Below are 16,901 nucleotides of genomic sequence, written 5' to 3'. Positions count from 1 at the left end.
CCGGCTCTCTCTGCAGCAGGCCGAGAGCCAGATCAACAAGCAGACCAAAGGGGAGGGACTGCGCAAGCCCGAGAGGCCCTCGCTGCACCTGCGGATCCCGGTGCCGCCGGGGGCACAGCCCGTCTACATCGGCAGCCCACCTGCTGCGGGCGAGGGCTTCTTGAAGCCCCTGGCAGGCGCCGGAGGGGGGCCGGAGTCGCCCAGCGAGCTCTTCCTTAAGCTCCCGCCCCAGTCCCCCGCCCAAGTGCCTTCGCACGATCCCTACGGTGCGGCGCCTGCCTACGCGCTGGAGCCGCGCTTTCCCTCGCCCTTAGGCCAGAGCCCCACGTCAGGTGCTGCCTTCCAGCCCTTCCCTGGCCAGCCCCAGCCCCTGCCGGGCCCCCGCGCAGTCCCCAGCTCCCAGCCCCCTGATTTCCACCCCACACCACCCGGCACCCCCCGGCACCAGCCCGGAACCCCCGACCCCTTCCTGAAGCCCCGCTGCCCCTCCTTGGACAACCTCTCGGTGCCAGGGAGCCCCGGGGCCCGGCCTCCCGAGGCTCTGCTCTCACCCCTGCCCTTTGGGGAGCAGAAGAAGGGCCTGGAAGTGAAGAAGGAGGAAGGGGGCGGCCTGGGGGTCTGCTCACCTGGGTATGCTCCCGCTACGGGCTACAGCGACTCCCCGAGTGGCCCGCATCTCTCCGCTGCGGAGCTAAAAGCAGCTGATGTATTCAAAGCCCCCCTGACCCCACGAGTCTCTCAGGTAGAGCCGCAGAGCCCGGGGCTGGGGCACCGGCCCCCTGACCCCCATCCTATGGCCCCCTCGCCTCCCAGCCACCCCGACCTCTACCGCCAGTCACCCTACTCGGACCCCTACTCGCAGCCCCCACTGACGCCCCGGCCACAGCCCCCCGAGGGCTGCTGCGCCCTCCCGCCACGCTCCCTGCCCTCGGAGCCCTTCTCCCGGGTCCCCGCCAGCCCGCAGTCCCAGTCCAGCTCCCAGTCCCCCCTCACTCCCCGGCCGCTCTCCAACGAGGCCTTCTGCCAGTCACCTGTTACTCCCCGCTTCCAGTCCCCTGACCCCTACTCCCAGCCACCCTCCCGGCCCCAATCCCGGGACCCCTTCACCCCCCTGCACAAGCCCCCCCGGCCCCAGATGCCGGAGCCAGGGTTCAAGGCGGTGCCGCTCTCGCACAGCCCGGCGGCCGGTGGGGGTTTTGGGGGCGCCCCGGCAGGCGAGCCCCACGCCAAGGCACTGGGTGGGCAGCAGCCCCCCTTCGCCCGCTCCCCTGGTGCCAGCGTCTTCCCAGGTGGCCAGCCCCCAATGCGCTTCACTTTCCCCCCGGCCGTCTCGGAGCCACTCAAGGGCTCCCCGTCCCACCAGCCCCACGGGATCAACAGCCATTATGTCCCTGGCAAGCCCCAGAGCTCGGCCTACGCCTCATCCCCCGGCTTCCACCAGGCCGGCAGCCCGCTGGGGCCAGGTGCGGGGGCTGCTGAGACCTACAGCCTCTCGCCCCTCCGGCCCCCCTCGGTGCTGCCCCAGCAGCCCCCAGCAGCCCCACAGCAGCAGCAGGATGCCTCCATTGCCTACCTGTCCCGAGCTGCACTGGGGCCACCGGCCGACAAGCGGGAGGAGGCAGCTACTGGGCTCTCGGCACCCCCAAACCGGGACCTGGCCGAGCTGCCGAGCAGCCAGGACGGGGCCCTCGGCACCATGAGCCAGTCAGAGCTGGAGAAGCAGAGGCAGGTGAGGACTCGCATGCAGTTGCCTGTGCTCTGGTCACATCTGTTTGGGATTGGGATGGGGCCCGAGGGTGGAACTAGAGTCTCTGTCACAACGGGATGAGGGGTCCAGCTCTGCGCTTGTCACTGCTTCGCTAGACCTATGGAGAGGGTCCAGGCACCCTAACTGGGGGGGGGGAATAGACTGGTATAGCCAAAAAAGTGGATGCTTGAGGTATCCAACTCTGCAGGTACCATGGCTTCCTACTCTGAGTTGGTCCATTTCCCTGCCCATTTTGTGGCTCATGCCACCCGCGTCCCCATTCCCGGGTTGGATCTGCCCCATGCCTTAATGCTTGGCTTCTCCCCAGCGCCAGCGGCTCCGTGAGCTGCTCATCCGCCAGCAGATCCAGCGCAACAGCCTGCGGCAGGAGAAGGAGAGCGCTGCCGCGGCTGCCACATCGGCGCCGGCAGGCTGGGCCCCCGAGGCCGGTAGCCAGAGCTTCGAGCTGAACCGCGGCATGGTGCCGTACCAGCCGGCACAGGTACAGGGGCTGTGGGCAGCACGGGGAGGGACGGGGAAGGGGAGACGGCCTGGGCTGAGGGTTAGCTGGGAGGGACGTCTGCGGTAACCCTGCGCTCTTCCCTGCCCTCCCAGGACAAGGGCCTCCTTGGGACGTTGGCCAGCGCGGCCGGCGGGGGGAAGCTGCCCGGCTCCGTCATGGTGCAAGCAGCGTTTGCACAGGACGAGCGTCTTGCTCGGCCTCCGCCATCTGCCACGCCGTCCGCCTTGGACATCAACGGGAGGTGAGTGCTTGGAGGGACCCAAGCAGGCCGTTCCCTGTGACGGGGCTGAGCTTGTCCTCCTCGGAGGTGGTTAGAGACTAGCCAGGTCTCACCCGGTGGCAGTCGAGCCCTCCGCACAGGAACAGCCAGCTCCTGCTTGTGGGATTCGCTCCTGGTGGGATGGGGGTGGCTCTGGTTTCTCTGAATGCCCAGAGCGGTTTGGAGACCTTGGGGCATCCAACACGCGTCGGCAATGCAGCGGCGGCTCCGCGGAGCGGAACTTCGGGTGGGTCTGGGCCGAGGGTAGCGCCGAACCGGTCCTGACGCCGCGGTGTCTTACAGGGCAGCGGTGGGGCCCCCACAGGCCTTCTACCCCCGCGGCGTCTTCCAGGCGCCGTCCCCGCAGCAGCACCTCTGGCAGCAGCAGCAGCAGCAGCAGGCGGCCGCGGCCCTGCGGCTTCCCGTCGCCTCCCGCTTCGCCTCGCCGGCCACCGGCACCCCCATGGGTGGCCTGGGCACCCGCCTGCCGGCACCCGCCGAGCCAGTACCTGCCTCGCCCAGCGCCCTGGGGGCTCCTTTCATCGAGCTGCGACATAACGTGCAGAAGGGACCCGGCGGGGTTGTGGGCTCCCCCTTCGCCCCCCAGGCACCCAGGCCACGGTTTTTCCTGCCGGGGGATGAGGGCACCCCGCAGGGCCTCTGCGCCCCCATCATGCCCATCCAGGCGCTCCCCACCCCAGCGCTGCAGCCCCCGAAGATGTCAGTGGCTCTGCCACCCGCCTCTCCGCAAGGCGCCGAGATGAGCAACAGCCACCACCAGCCTCACGCCAAAACGGCCGCCCCTGCGCCTGGCCTGGAGCTGCAGCACGTCCCCCCGCGCCCGCTGGCCTCCGCTGCTGCCCTCCGCCCTGAGGGCCCCAAGGACAGCCCTGCACCAGACCCTGGGCCGGCTCCAGCTCCGGGCAAGAGCCACCTGAGTCTGGAAGGGGGGCGGCTGCCCTGTGAGGTCCCAGTAGAGCCTGATTTGGATGACGACTTTGGCTCCCACAAGGACCTGGAAGACGATGATGATTTGGCTAACCTGAGCCTGGACCCGGATGTGGCTAAAGGGGATGATGACCTGGACAACCTGGACAGCCTGGAGACAGCGGACCCTCACCTTGATGACCTGCTAAACGGTGATGAGTTTGATCTGCTGGCCTACACCGACCCCGAGCTGGACACCGGCGACAAGAAGGATATCTTCAACGAGCACCTCCGTCTCGTCGAGTCAGCCAACGAGAAGGCCGAGCGCGAGGCCCAACTCAAGACAGAGCCGCCGGCGCCCAGCTTGAAACTCCCTGACCCTGGGGACAGCAAGGACATGGCTCCCGCTGCGGAGGACCAGGAAGTGGCCAAGGAAGGGTTGGTGCCAGGGGTGGGCTTGGCGCCTGCTCCCGGTCCACCGGGTGCTGTGCTGGCCCCTGACCCAGCCTTCAAGACCCAGGGCCTGGAGGCGAAGGGAGGTGCGCTGCCGGCCGACGTCAAACCGAAGCTGGAGGACGGTTGCCTGAAGACGTCTCCCTGCCAGTTCACTGCCAGCGGCCCCGAGCGGCTCCCAGTCCCCATCAAGTCAGAGGCCATGCAGAGCACGGATAAAATTTCTGTCTCCCTTGGACTGACCCTGAAATCAGGCCAGACCCTCCTGAGCCCTGGGGCTGGCCCAACTCGCCTTGGCTTGACTCACTTCCCGAACAGTGGCCATGCCGGCGTCCCCATGCTGGACAAGGACCCCTACGCTGGCCCCGGCCGTGGGCTGGCCCCAGCCCAGCTGGGCAGCCAGAGCAGCCCCTTGCTGGAGAAGTTCGAGCTGGATGGAGGTGCCCTGGGCTTGGGTAGCGCCCGGCACTCGCCGGCTGATGACTTGGACAAGATGGAGAGCTCGCTGGTGGCCAGCGAACTGCCTCTGCTCATCGAGGACCTACTGGAGCATGAGAAAAAGGAGCTGCAGAAAAAGCAGCAGATGTCAGCCCACTTGCCCCGGGGTGCCCCGCCGCACCTCCCAGCCCCAGGCCACCCCATGATGCACGCCACGGCACCTGGGCAGCCCCCGGAGGGACAGGCACCCCGCCTAGGCACCCCTCAGCCGCCCCTGCAGCTCGGACTGATGGCCCGGCAGCAGCTGATGCAGCCACAGCAGTCACGGCTTGGGGTGCCGCAGCAGGGCCCGGCGCTGGCCGGACACATGGGCATGGCCCCCGCACAGCCCCACGTCCTGTCGGCTCCCCACGGCGTGCAGGTGGCCCTGCCGCAGCAGCAGGGCCAGCAGCAGGTGCTGGTGCAGAAGCCGATGGCCGGGGTGCAGCCACCCGCCCTGGGCCTGAAGCCGCCTCAGCTCGTCATGCAGCAGCAACTGGCCAACAGCTTCTTCCCAGACACAGGTCGGGGCTGGGTGCACGGTGCTGCCTGGGCTGGTGCTTTGAAGCCAGTCCTGGCTGCAGCAGGGAGGTGTCCCGGGGAGAAGTGAGGGGCTGGGGCAGTTGTCTTGGGGGCCATGCCGGGGTACGGGGATGATACGGCTGCCCTCAAGCTGAGGACGTGGGGCTGGAGCCTGGCCTGAGTGGCTGGACACCTTGCTGTGCTGCTGTGTCCCTGTGCAGACGCGGATTAACCCCAGGGTGACTCTTCCCTTGCAGACCTGGATAAGTTTGCTGCTGAGGACATCATGGACCCTATTGCTAAGGCGAAGATGGTGGCACTGAAGGGCATCAAGAAGGTGATGGCTCAGGGCAGCATTGGCGTGGCCCCGGGTATGAACAGGTAAGGGGCACAGCGGGCAGTGAGCAAGGCCTGGGGTGGGCAGGGCGCCTTGGCCCCGGCTCATTCTTTGTCTCTGCATTGACCCCAAAGACAACAGGTTTCCTTGCTGGCCCAGCGGCTCTCGGGAGCCCCGGCAGTCTCTGAGATGCAGAACCACATGCTGGCAGGAGGCGGGCAGGTGAGCATGGCATGGCAGGGCACCGAGGAGACGTGGGGGCCCCTGTGGAGCTGCCTATCTTCGCCCTCAACACCCTGCTAGGGCCGCAGCTGCTCTGGCCGGGGGAGCTGTGGTGCCGTGGGGCAGTGGAAAAGGGACAGGAGAGCGCTGGGGACAAGGCACAGTGTATCACACCTCACCGATGTTTCCCCCCTGCACCAGGAACGGAGCGGCACTGACCCGACTCAGGCTCGCCCCAACCCACCCACCTTTGCACAGGGCGTCATTAGTGAGTACTGCGACAGCGTGGAGGGTGGTACGGGCTGGGCCCCATCCTGCCCTCGCAGCGCTGCTGTAGCCAGGCAGAGCTGAGAGGCCCCCGCTGAGCCGAGCCCTCTCTGCTGCCCTGCAGACGAGGCCGACCAGCGGCAGTACGAGGAGTGGCTCTTCCACACCCAGCAGCTGCTGCAGATGCAGCTGAAGGTGCTGGAGGAGCAGATCGGGGCACACCGCAAGTCACGCAAAGCCCTTTGCGCCAAGCAGCGCACCGCCAAGAAGGCCGGGCGCGAGTTCCCCGAGGCTGACGCGGAGAAGCTGAAGCTGGTGACAGAGCAGCAGAGCAAAATCCAGAAGCAGCTGGACCAGGTCGGGCTCTGCACACGCGCCCGCGCAGGTAGCCCCGTCCCTCGCGGGGGGCTGCTGGAGCTGACGCCCCGCTGTGTCTGACAGGTGCGGAAGCAGCAGAAGGAGCACACCAACCTCATGGCCGAGTACCGCAACAAGCAGCAGCAGCACCAGCACCAGGCCTCGGCCGTCATGGCCCTGAGCCCTTCGCAGAGCCCCCGCCTCATGTCCAAGCTCCCAGGGCAGCTCCTCTCAGCGCACGGTGTGCAGCCGCCGCTCTCGCAGCCGGCGGGGGCCGTGCAAGGCCTCGGCCAGCAGCCAGGGCAGCCGGGGGGCCTGCGCCTGCCCCAGGGCGGCGTGTCCATGGCTGTGCAGCAGGGCCTGTCCTTCATGGGCCAGCAGGCCGTGGGGAATGCCCCGGTTCCTGGCAGCTCCAACACCTTCTTCCCTGGGAACCCTGCGCTCCGCGGACTGGCCACTGACAGCCGCCTGATGCAGGAGAGGCAGCTCCAAAGGATGCAGTTGGCCCAGAAGTTGCAGCAGCAGCAGAACATGCTGGGGCAGGTGTCCCTGCAGCAGCAGCAGCAGCCGGGCGTCATGGCACAGGCGTCGATGCAGCAGCCGGGCGTCATGGCACAGGCGTCGATGCAGCCGCAGGGTGTCGTGGGACAGACACCGATGCAGCAGCCTGGTGTCATGGGTCAGGCGTCGATGCAGCAATCGGGTGTTGTGGGACAGGCGTCAATGCAGCCACAGGGCGTCATGCCACAGGCGTCGATGCAGCCACAGGGCGTCATGGCACAGGCGACGATGCAGCAGCCAGGTGTTATGGCACAGGCGTCGATGCAGCCGCAGGGTATCATGGCACAGACGTCGATGCAGCAGCCCGGCGTCATGGGACAGACGTCGATGCCGCAACAAGGCGTCATGGCGCAAGCCCCGATGCAGCAGCCGGGCGTCATGGGACAAGCACCGCTGCAGCAGCCCGGCCTCGTGGGCCAAGCCAGCTTGCTGGGACAGCAGCAGCAGTCACTGGCAGCCACTCCGCAACAGGGCGCCATGGGGCAGCCCATGGTGCCGAAGCAGCCAGGGCTGATGGGCAGCCAACAGGGCATCCTGGTGCAGCAGCTCTCGCCGCAGCAGCAGCAGCAGCAGCCAGGATTGCTGGGCCACGCGCAGGCACCCGTGCTGCAGCACCAGGGCGTGCTGGGCCACCCAGCTCCCCAGCGGCAGGTGCTCCTGGCCCCCCACCAGCAGCGGGTGCTGGGCTCGCCCCAGCTGGTGCCGCAGACTCCGGGGATGATGGGGCACCGGCTGGTGCTGCCCCAGCAGCTGGGGCAGTCGCGGGCATTGCTGACCCCGCAGCAGCCCAACGCTGTAGCCCAGCACGTGGCCGCCCAGCCGGGCCTCCTGGGGCTGGGCCAGGGGCAGCCCCAGATCCAGCACTTTCCGCAGCACGGGGCTCTGGGCCAGGCCCCCTCCGTGCTGCACCTGAGTCAGGGAATGCAGCCGGCCCCAGTGGTCCTGGCTGCCAAGGACCAGCCGGGAGGAACGGACAGCAGCGCCCTGCCCGCCGAAGGCACTGAGAGCGGAGGGCAGCTGCATGGGGGTCCCCAGGAGCAGCAGGGAGCCCTCAGCACCCCGGGACTGAGTGGCTCCGAGCCCCCAGCACAGCCAGGCCTCCCTCCGGCGCCGAAGCAGCAGGCTGAGCTGGGACAAGGGCAGCAGCTGCTCTTGGCGTCCCCACAGCCAGGCGTCCTGGGCTCACAGCAGGCGCTGCGGGTGCCCCCGGCGCAGTCGGGCGCCCTGCTCCACCAGCCGCTGCAGAGCCCCGTCGCGGGGGCTGCAAGGCCGGAGCTGTCCCAGCAGCAGGGAGACGCCGCCGGCCCCGCCGCGCTCCCGGCAGGCGCTGCGGAGCCAGGCTGCGGGACCAGCCAGGCGCAGAGTGTGCCGCTGCAGCCGGCCCCGCGGCCCCCGGGGCAGCCCCCCGGCCCCGAGCAGGCGGGCAAGGGGCCGGTAGGTGCACTGCAGGGCGCCGGGGGCCAGCCGCAGCCCCCGCGGCTCCAGAGCCCCGGGCAGCACAAAGCAGGACCGGCACCGCAGCCCGGCGCCGTGCTCCCCCAGGGCCTCCTGGGCCAGGTGCCGGCGCCGGTGATGGGCCAGATACGGGCGCAGCTCCAAGGTGTCCTGGCTAAAAACCCGCAGCTGCGGCACCTCACACCCCAGCAGCAGCAGCAGCTCCAGGCCCTTCTGGTGCAGCGGCACCAGCAGAGCCTGCTGCAGCAGAGCCAGGCGCTCCGGCAGCCCGGCCCTTTCCCCGGGCAGGCCCCGGCGACGCCGGACCAGGGGGTCCCTGCGGCACGCCAGCTGCCGCGGCCGCTCTTCCAGGTGCGGCCGGCTGCCCCGGCGGAGGCGCAGGCCGGCCTCGCTGCGGAGCAGGGTGCCGGCGGGCGGGCGCTGCCGGGGCAGGCGCCCGGGGGGCCCCCGCAGCAGCCCCTGGCCGAGCTGGTGCAGGCGGCCCTGGTCGGCCGCGGCCCCCAGCCCGGCCTGGTGCGGCTCCCCACGCCGCCGGCCCCCGGGGTCCCCTCGCCCCTGGGTGCTGCCACCCCGGGCTGCGCGCCCCTGCCCAGCCCCGAGCAGAGCCCCCAAGAGCCAAAGACGATGACCCCGGGGGTCTCGGCCCCCAGCCCCACGGCACCCCCAGAGCAGGGGCTGGCGCAAAGCCCTTGGGACTCCGAGTTGGCGGCGCCTGGTGCCGACCCAGCCGAGACCCACGTCAACGGGCAGGCCGGGGCCGCGGCGGAGCGGGGCCCCGCGGCGGGCGAGCCCCCCCAGGTCTCCATCAAGCAGGAGCCCAAGGATGAGGTGGCGCTGTGCGAGCTGGACCCCGAGGAGCGGGTGAAGCGGGAGGCCAACGGGGACCCTGCGGGTGCCCAGGCCGGTAGCCCACTGGGGCCAGGCGCCCGCTCCGAGGCCGGGCACCTCCTGCTGCAGAAGCTCCTGCGGGCCAAGAACGTGCAACTCTCGGCGCAGTGCCCCGGCGAGCTCAACGGGCACGCGGAGAGCCGGGGCGCCCCGCCGCAGCCGGCGCTGCCGGGCCGGGAGGTGAGTGGGGCGCCGCGGCATGTGGCGGGGGCGGCCCCGGGGCTGCACCCGGCATCGCTGCCCCTCTGCTCTCCGTCCCCGCAGGACCCCTTCGTTGCCAAGAAGCCGGTGGCCGCCAAGCCCAAGCGGGTGCAGAAGGGCAGCGAGCGAATCCCGGCTTCCCGCAAGAAGCTGCGCAAGGATGACGGGCTCAAGTCCAGCGAGGCCCTGATGAGGCAGCTGAAACAGGTGGGTCGGGGGGCACGGCCGGGCGGTGCAGGGCGGCCGGCGTCCCCGTGCCCCGCTCACCGCTCTGTCCGCAGGAGCTGTCCCTGCTGCCCCTCACGGAGCCGACCATCACGGCCAACTTCAGCCTCTTCGCGCCCTTCGGCAGCAGCCCCATCAACGGGAAGAGCCAGCTGCGGGGCGCCTTCGGCAGCGCCGTGCTCGACAGCGTGCCCGACTACTACTCCCAACTGCTCACTAAGGTAAGGTGGGGGCTGCGCCCGCATCCCCCCCCCCCGCCAGGGACGGGGATGTGAGCACGGCAGCCCGCGCTCACCCCGTCGTGTCCCTCCGCAGAACAACCTCAGCAACCCGCCCACGCCGCCCTCCTCGCTGCCCCCCACGCCGCCCCCCTCCGTGCAGCAGAAGATGGTGAACGGCGTCACGGCCCCCGAGGAGCTGGCCGAGCAGCCCAAGGACGCCGACCCGGCCCGCGAGCCCCACGGCCACAAAGGTGAGCATGGTCCGGTGGCGGTGCGGGCTCCCCCGGCGCTGCCCGGCCCCTCGTGACGCCCAGCCTTTCCCCACGCAGATGCTCCAGCCGTGGAGGTGAAGAGCCTGGACCTGCTGGCAGCTCTGCCCACTCCTCCGCACAACCAGACCGAGGACGTCAGGTGGGTCCCCGCTGCAGCACCCTCCTGGCCCACGGGCGAGTGCGGACGGGGCTGCGACGCCTCCTCTCCTTCCCTCCCTGCAGGATGGAGAGCGACGACGACGAGAGCGATTCCCCTGACAGCATCGTGCCCGCCTCGTCGCCGGAGAGCGTGCTGGGTGAGGAGCTGCTCCGCTTCCCCCTGCTCAGCGAGGCCAAGCCGGAGCTGGAGGAGCGCGTGCTGTCACCCATCATCCCCATCATCCCCCGGGCCAGCATCCCAGGTGGGCTGCGCCAGGCGAGGGGGGCGTGGGGGGCCTGTGGGCCAGGTGGGAGGGCATTTGTGGGGTGCACAGGCCGTGCAGGGGCAAGGCAGGGCAGGAGGGCCTGCGAGGCACGTGGACCAGGCAGGGGAACCTATAGCCGTTAGAGACTGGGCAGGTAGAAGGGGTATATGGACCACGCAAGAAGTGTCCGTGGAGCGTATGGAGTGGGTAGGGGCAAGACTGGGCAGAGGAGGGTCTATAGGGTGCATAAGATTAACATAAAGGCCCGTGGGATGCGCGGGCTGGACAGCTGAGCCCTGTGCGCGTCGCTGTGTGTCGAGACTGGGCTGCTCCTGGAGCTCCCCCAGCCGTTCTCGGGGTCTCCCGTCAGTGCTGGCAGCTCTCCATCCCTGCCACCGTGGCCCGGTCTCTCTTGCTGTGCTGAAACGTTCTGGCCTTGCGAAGCGGTGAATTCCCAGCAGCGTTTCCGTGCCAGGCCCCGTGGAGGTCCGGGGCAGCCACTGGCAGGGCTGGCGCTGTGCGTTTCTGACCCCTTTTCCCCCACGCCAGTGTTCCCTGACACGAAGCCCTACGAGGCTGCGGAGCCCTTCGGGGCGCCCCCCGGGAAGCTGGGGGCAGCAGGCCCGGGTGCTCCGTGGGAGAAGGCCAAGAGCAGCGAAGTCTCCGTCATGCTGACGGTGTCTGCAGCGGCCGCCAAGGTGAGCCAGGGGATGGCACGAGGCAGGGCCTGGCGCCGGGGTCCCTGCACAGCCGCAGCCACGACGCCAGGGCCCCATCTCCGTCCCTGACGGGGTCCTGCCTCCTCTCGCCCAGAACCTCAACGGGGTGATGGTGGCCATGGCTGAGCTGCTGAGCGTGAAGATCCCCAACTCCTACGAGGTGCTGTTCCCAGACAGCCCTATGCGAGGGGCTGTGGTTGAGGCCAAGAAGGTGGAGACAGACGTGGCTGGTGAGCATCTGCCCCAACGCTCGCTGCTCGGTCCCTTGGGCACCCCACATCCGCTTAACAGCCCGTCTCTCCCGCAGGGATGCTTGGCAGCAAGGACAAGGTGGCGCTGGCCGGGAAGGTGCCAGACAGCAGCTCCGAGTGGCTGAAGCAGTTTGACGCAGTGCTGCCGGGCTACAGCCTCAAGGGCGAGCTGGACCTCCTGACGCTGCTCAAACAGGTCGGCAAGTGCAGGCGTCCCCGTGGGGGCAGGGGGTGTCTCTGCAAAGCTACGGCTGTCTGAGGGTGGAGGGGAGTCCCTGTGGGGCCCCTGTAGGGCTATGACCTTGGGAGGGGTGAAAGGGGGGTCCCTGGGGCTGTGCCTGCCTGGGGGTGCACCGGGGCTCTGGCAGAACCGTGGTCCCCTGTGGGTTCCTGTGGGGCCAAGTCCCCCACGGCCTCACAGAGAGGTGCAGGAAGTCCTGGTGGGACTGAGCCACCCTGTGATGTGTGGAAGGGGGCACGGAGGTCCTTGTGGGGTCCCTGCAGGACTTGAGACCTTCCCTATGGTGGGCAGGGATCCCCGTGCCACGGGCGCTCTGACCCGCACCCTCTGCGCCGCAGGAGAGCCCTGTGCCCGAGAAGGCCCTGCACCACTGCTACGTCAACAACGTCTCCAACCTGGACGTGCGGCAGCTTTCCATCATGCCCCAGGAGCCCTCGCCCCCGCTGTCCCCCTCTGTCCCCTCCCCATCCAGCCCTGCAGAGGCTGCCCGGGTCCCTGACCCAGAAGCAGCCCACGAGGTAGCCCCAGCTCCCACATCCCCACTCCCACCGGCCCCCTCGCCAGCCCCCCGAGAGGACGGGACTGCAGCTGCCCACTCGCCATCCCGCTTCAAGCCACGCTCACGGCCACCGGAGGACGGGGACGAAGCACGGCCCCGGCTGAAGAAGTGGAAGGGGGTGCGGTGGAAACGGCTCCGCTTCCTCGTCACCATCCAGAAAGGGGGGGCCAAGCGGGACGGCGACAAGGAGATCGCGGAGTTCATCGACAAGCTAGGCACCACCCTGCGCCCCGAGAAGGTGCCACGGGACCTGCGCAAGTGCTGCTTCTGCCACGAGGAGGGCGATGGGGCCACAGACGGGCCGGCCCGCCTGCTCAACCTCGACCTTGACCTCTGGGTCCACCTGAACTGCGCCCTGTGGTCCACGGAGGTGTATGAGACACAGGGTGGGGCCCTCATCAACGTGGAGGTGGCCCTGCACCGTGGGCTGCTCACCAAGTGCTCGCTGTGCCAGAAAACCGGTGCCACCAACAGCTGCAACCGCATCCGGTGCCCCAGTGTCTACCACTTCGCCTGCGCCATCCGCGCCAAGTGCATGTTCTTCAAGGACAAGACCATGCTGTGCCCCTTGCACAAGCTGAAGGGCCCCTGCGAGCAGGAGCTGAGCAGCTTCACAGTCTTCCGGCGCGTCTACATTGAGCGGGATGAGGTGAAGCAGATCGCCAGCATCATCCAGCGGGGCGAGCGGCTCCACATGTTCCGCGTGGGCGGGCTGGTCTTCCATGCCATCGGACAGCTCCTGCCGCACCAGATGGCTGACTTCCACAGCGTCACGGCCCTCTACCCCGTGGGCTACGAGGCCACGCGCATCTACTGGAGCCTGCGGACCAACAACCGCCGCTGCTGCTACCGCTGCACCATCTGCGAGAACAACGGGCGCCCCGAGTTCGTCGTGCAGGTCATCGAGCAGGGCCTGGAGGACCTGGTCTTCTCCGACTCCTCGCCGCAGGGTAAGTGTCCGCTGCAGTCAGCTCTGTGGATGCCAATCCCTGCCTTTCTCCACCCTTTAAGTTGCTGCTGTCCGGTGCTAGGCTGAGCTGGCATCAGGGCTGGGCAGCCACTGGCCTCTGGCAGAAAGGGGAGAAGGGGGTGATCTGAGCTCCTGGGGTGGCTCCAGCTGTGGCGCAGGGTCCCCGCTGGGGAGCTGATGGACCAGCTGCAGCAGGTTCTTGTATTAAGCCCTGTCCTGCCTCGGCAGCTGTCTGGAACCGGATCATCGAGCCAGTGGCGATGATGAGGAAGGAAGCTGACATGCTGCGGCTGTTCCCCGAGTACCTGAAGGGCGAGGAGCTCTTTGGCCTCACGGTGCACGCGGTGCTGCGCATCGCCGAGTCGGTAGGTGCAAGGGCCACGCGGGTCTCTGTGTCCTGCGGGAGGGACCGGGGTCCCCGGCACATGCGCCGTGGGGCCGGGGTGGCCTGTGGCGCTGCCTCTCGACCCACGGCCCCTCTGCTCCCTCCGCGGCAGCTGCCCGGCGTCGAGAGCTGCCAGAACTACCTGTTCCGCTACGGGCGCCACCCGCTCATGGAGCTGCCGCTGATGATCAACCCCACCGGCTGCGCCCGCTCCGAGCCCAAGATCCTCACCCACTACAAGCGGTGAGCTGGGGGCCAGGGAGAGCTGGCATCGGGGAGCAGGCGGGCCCGTGCTCTGCCCCGCCGTGGCTCTGACGCCCTCCCGGCTCCCTCGGCAGGCCCCACACCCTGAACAGCACAAGCATGTCCAAGGCCTACCAGAGCACGTTCACGGGCGAGACCAACACGCCCTACAGCAAGCAGTTCGTGCACTCCAAGTCCTCCCAGTACCGGCGCCTGAAGACGGAGTGGAAGAACAACGTGTACCTGGCGCGGTCCCGCATCCAGGGCCTGGGGCTCTACGCAGCTAAGGACATCGAAAAGCACACCATGGTCATCGAGTACATCGGCACCATCATCCGCAACGAGGTGGCCAACCGTCGGGAGAAGATCTACGAGGAGCAGGTGGGGCCGCGGGGGTTTTGGCAGGGTGGGGGGGCGTGCAGCGGGTTAGGAGCGGCCGATGACTCTCTCTCTTGCCCCCCAGAACCGCGGGATCTACATGTTCCGCATCAACAACGAGCACGTCATTGACGCCACGTTGACAGGGGGCCCGGCCAGGTGAGAGCGGGGCTGGGCCGCGGTGGCACCCTGGGGGGGAGCAGGGGAAAAGCGGGGACCGTTCACCTGCTTTTTGCTCCGCCCGTCGGACCTGCCGAGCCGGGGCGGGACCCTGAGGCCCTGCTCCGCTGTCTTGCCCTGACGTTCTGCCCCCCGCCAGGTACATCAACCACTCGTGCGCCCCGAACTGCGTGGCCGAAGTCGTGACCTTCGACAAGGAGGACAAGATCATCATCATCTCCAGCCGGCGCATCCCCAAGGGGGAGGAGGTCAGGCCGGGGCGCGGGGGGTGGATGCCAGCTCCGGGGGAGGTGGGGGACGCGGAGGGGGGCGGCGGGGCGGGCGCTGTGCCGTGCGTGACTCCCCGCTCCCCCCCAGCTCACCTACGACTACCAGTTCGACTTCGAGGACGATCAGCACAAGATCCCCTGCCACTGCGGAGCCTGGAACTGCCGAAAGTGGATGAACTAGCTGGGAAAAGGGGCTGGGGTAGGGGCAGCAGCACCCGCCTCGGAGACCTCACCGAGAGACACCGGCTCCCCGGGGCCCTCCCGGCCCTCCGCCGCGCCGCGGGGGACGCCGGGGCTGCGGGAGGTGCCAGGGCAGGGCTGTGGCCGGGGCGCGGAGGCTCCGGCGGGGAGGGCGGCCGCCGCGGAGCCGCTCGGCCCTGCCCGAGCGGGACGGACGAACTGGCAACTCAGGGTTTTCTTTGCTTCGTCCTGCGAGGAGAAGGGGAGGGGGCCCTGCGCGACCCCCCCCCACCCGCCTCCCTGGCGGGGGAGCCCCGGGGCAGCAGAGCGGCCCCAGTGGAGCCGGTGCCAGAGCCGGGGGGCGAGTTCGGAGCCGGCCTGGATTTTTAGAAATGAAAACTAATAATATTTGCTCGCTAATTACCAAGGTAACACAGACTCCTTGAGCTCGACAATCCGGGCTCTGCCCCGTCCGTGCCTGCACGGCGGCCAGAGCTCGCTCGGTTCCTTTGATCTCTTTTTGTTTGTGCGTGTCGACGAGAGCCCCGGGAGCGCGTGGAGGCGGCGCGGCCTGCGGAGCGGAGCTGGGAGGAGGCGCGTGCGGCAAGGGCCCCCGACAGACACAAGGAGCTTCTGCACCCAAACCTACCTCATTTTAAGTGTTAGATTTTTTTTTTTTGTTGTTGTTGTTTTTAAATGTGAGCCCCGCACCCGGCCGGCCCTAGGCCACGCAGAGCCTCTCGCGGGAGCCATCCCCGGAGCGGCCGTCCCCAAGGGCCCGTTCCCTCTTCCTCGGGCTGCCGCGGGGGACGCGGCATCTCTCGTCCCCTGTCCCCTCCTGCGGACGTGGCTGCAGAAAGCCCCTGGTGGGGGTCCGCGGGGAGGGGGACGCGGGGGAGCCCCTTGCCCTCATCCCCCGCCCCGGACAGCGGCTCAGCCCAGGGAGGCCCCGGCCACGCGACGGACGTGCCAAGGTTTGGGGGTGGGGGCTGGGCTGGGGGGGGGCACGTGGGACCCGCTCCCCCGCCCCGGACCCCGAGCCGGGGGGCAGGCACGGCTGCGTGGGGCTGGGGTCGGCAAGTCGCCGCCCCGCTCGTCTCCAGGCTGCCGGAGGCTGCGCGTGTCCGAGGTCGGCACCGAGGTGGGGGGGGAAGGTTATTTATCTATTTATACCTTATATTGTATATACTAGACTGGGGGGGGAGGGGGGCTCTTTGTGCTCTGCTGGGCTGAGATTTGGGGTGCGGGGGCAAGGGAGGGGGCCGTGGCATTTTTAAAACCCAATCTCCGAGGGGTGGCTGGGAGCCTCCTGCCAGGCAGGGGCGGCCTCGGAGAGCGAAGCAGCGAGTGGGCATTAGGCGCCGGGTCCCCCCCCCTCTCCCGGCTGTGGCAGCCCCGCCGGGACGCCCAGGGAGAGGGCGGTGGGCTGCACGGCCCGGCGGGGGGGAGCCGGGATCTCTTTAACGCACAAACGCACGGCGCGGGGGGGTCTCTCCCGCCCGTTTCCTGCCGCCACCGGGGCCGGCGGGGGGGGGGAGCTGAGGCGAGTGTCAAGGTGGGGCCGGGGGGGGGGTCTGCCTGGCCTCAGCGGGTCCGGGCACCCCAGGGCCCGCTCAGGGCCGGGGCGTTCTTTAAAGCTGCTTCCGCAAACTCGTCAAAAGCTGCAAAAAGGTCTAAGGTAAAAATGTTAAAAATTTGGGGGTGGGGGATGAGAAAGTTTTAAAAAAAATATACGAAAAACTTTAACTTTCAGAGCTGTAAATAGCCCGGGGGCGTGTAGAAAACCCGTTTTTACCAATACCGAAACCACTGGATGTTATTTTAAAATAAAGCGCGTGAGAAGCCGGTCTGAGTCTCTGGTCACTCGCTCGCCCCCCCCGCCGCAGCGCCCCGCGCTTGGACGTTTTCCCTTTGGCGGTCCCCGTAACCGGGCGGTATCTGAGCGTTCGGGGGGGTTCGGGGGGGTCGGTAACACAGCTAAAGCAGAGGGCCCTGGCCCGCCACGGGGCCGCCCGAGCCGCCCTCGGGGGCCGGGACGGTGCCGTCCCCTGGGGCTCGTGGCAGCGACTCGAGTCCTGCTGGGGACCCCTGCGGGTCCCCCCGCGTGTCCTGGGGGACCCTTATGTGCCCCCCCCAGGACCCCGTAGCCTCCCCGGCAGCTCTTGGCGCTCCCATGCCCCCCCCCCCGGGCTCCAGGACACCCCCAGG

At 68.8% G+C, this 16,901-nt stretch overlaps 1 protein-coding gene across 4 annotated transcripts in view; it reads left to right on the top strand.

The window, feature by feature from the left end:
• KMT2D (lysine methyltransferase 2D) overlaps window positions 1-15,125 on the top strand; it is a 30,004-nt gene extending 14,879 nt beyond the window's left edge. For all 4 annotated transcript variants that reach the window (XM_062597139.1, XM_062597137.1, XM_062597140.1 and 1 more), the window contains 24 exons: window positions 17-1,729; window positions 2,076-2,249; window positions 2,363-2,511; window positions 2,833-4,910; window positions 5,166-5,289; window positions 5,380-5,467; window positions 5,669-5,735; window positions 5,859-6,091; window positions 6,176-9,175; window positions 9,260-9,403; window positions 9,478-9,642; window positions 9,737-9,893; window positions 9,972-10,053; window positions 10,137-10,315; window positions 10,868-11,016; window positions 11,132-11,267; window positions 11,345-11,484; window positions 11,868-13,038; window positions 13,287-13,423; window positions 13,556-13,686; window positions 13,782-14,067; window positions 14,150-14,223; window positions 14,384-14,492; window positions 14,602-15,125. In XM_062597139.1, coding sequence (XP_062453123.1) covers window positions 17-1,729; window positions 2,076-2,249; window positions 2,363-2,511; window positions 2,833-4,910; window positions 5,166-5,289; window positions 5,380-5,467; window positions 5,669-5,735; window positions 5,859-6,091; window positions 6,176-9,175; window positions 9,260-9,403; window positions 9,478-9,642; window positions 9,737-9,893; window positions 9,972-10,053; window positions 10,137-10,315; window positions 10,868-11,016; window positions 11,132-11,267; window positions 11,345-11,484; window positions 11,868-13,038; window positions 13,287-13,423; window positions 13,556-13,686; window positions 13,782-14,067; window positions 14,150-14,223; window positions 14,384-14,492; window positions 14,602-14,694 — 10,779 coding nt within the window. In that variant the 3' untranslated portion in view covers window positions 14,695-15,125. The remainder of the gene's footprint in view (window positions 1-16; window positions 1,730-2,075; window positions 2,250-2,362; window positions 2,512-2,832; window positions 4,911-5,165; window positions 5,290-5,379; window positions 5,468-5,668; window positions 5,736-5,858; window positions 6,092-6,175; window positions 9,176-9,259; window positions 9,404-9,477; window positions 9,643-9,736; window positions 9,894-9,971; window positions 10,054-10,136; window positions 10,316-10,867; window positions 11,017-11,131; window positions 11,268-11,344; window positions 11,485-11,867; window positions 13,039-13,286; window positions 13,424-13,555; window positions 13,687-13,781; window positions 14,068-14,149; window positions 14,224-14,383; window positions 14,493-14,601) is intronic.
• The last annotated feature ends 1,776 nt before the right edge of the window (window positions 15,126-16,901 follow it).

The sequence above is a fragment of the Rhea pennata genome, chromosome 29 (genome assembly GCF_028389875.1).
Source record: "Rhea pennata isolate bPtePen1 chromosome 29, bPtePen1.pri, whole genome shotgun sequence".
Lineage (NCBI taxonomy): Eukaryota > Metazoa > Chordata > Aves > Rheiformes > Rheidae > Rhea > Rhea pennata.
Note: the sequence above shows the minus strand (reverse complement) of the source record. Positions and strands in the feature narration are given on the sequence as shown.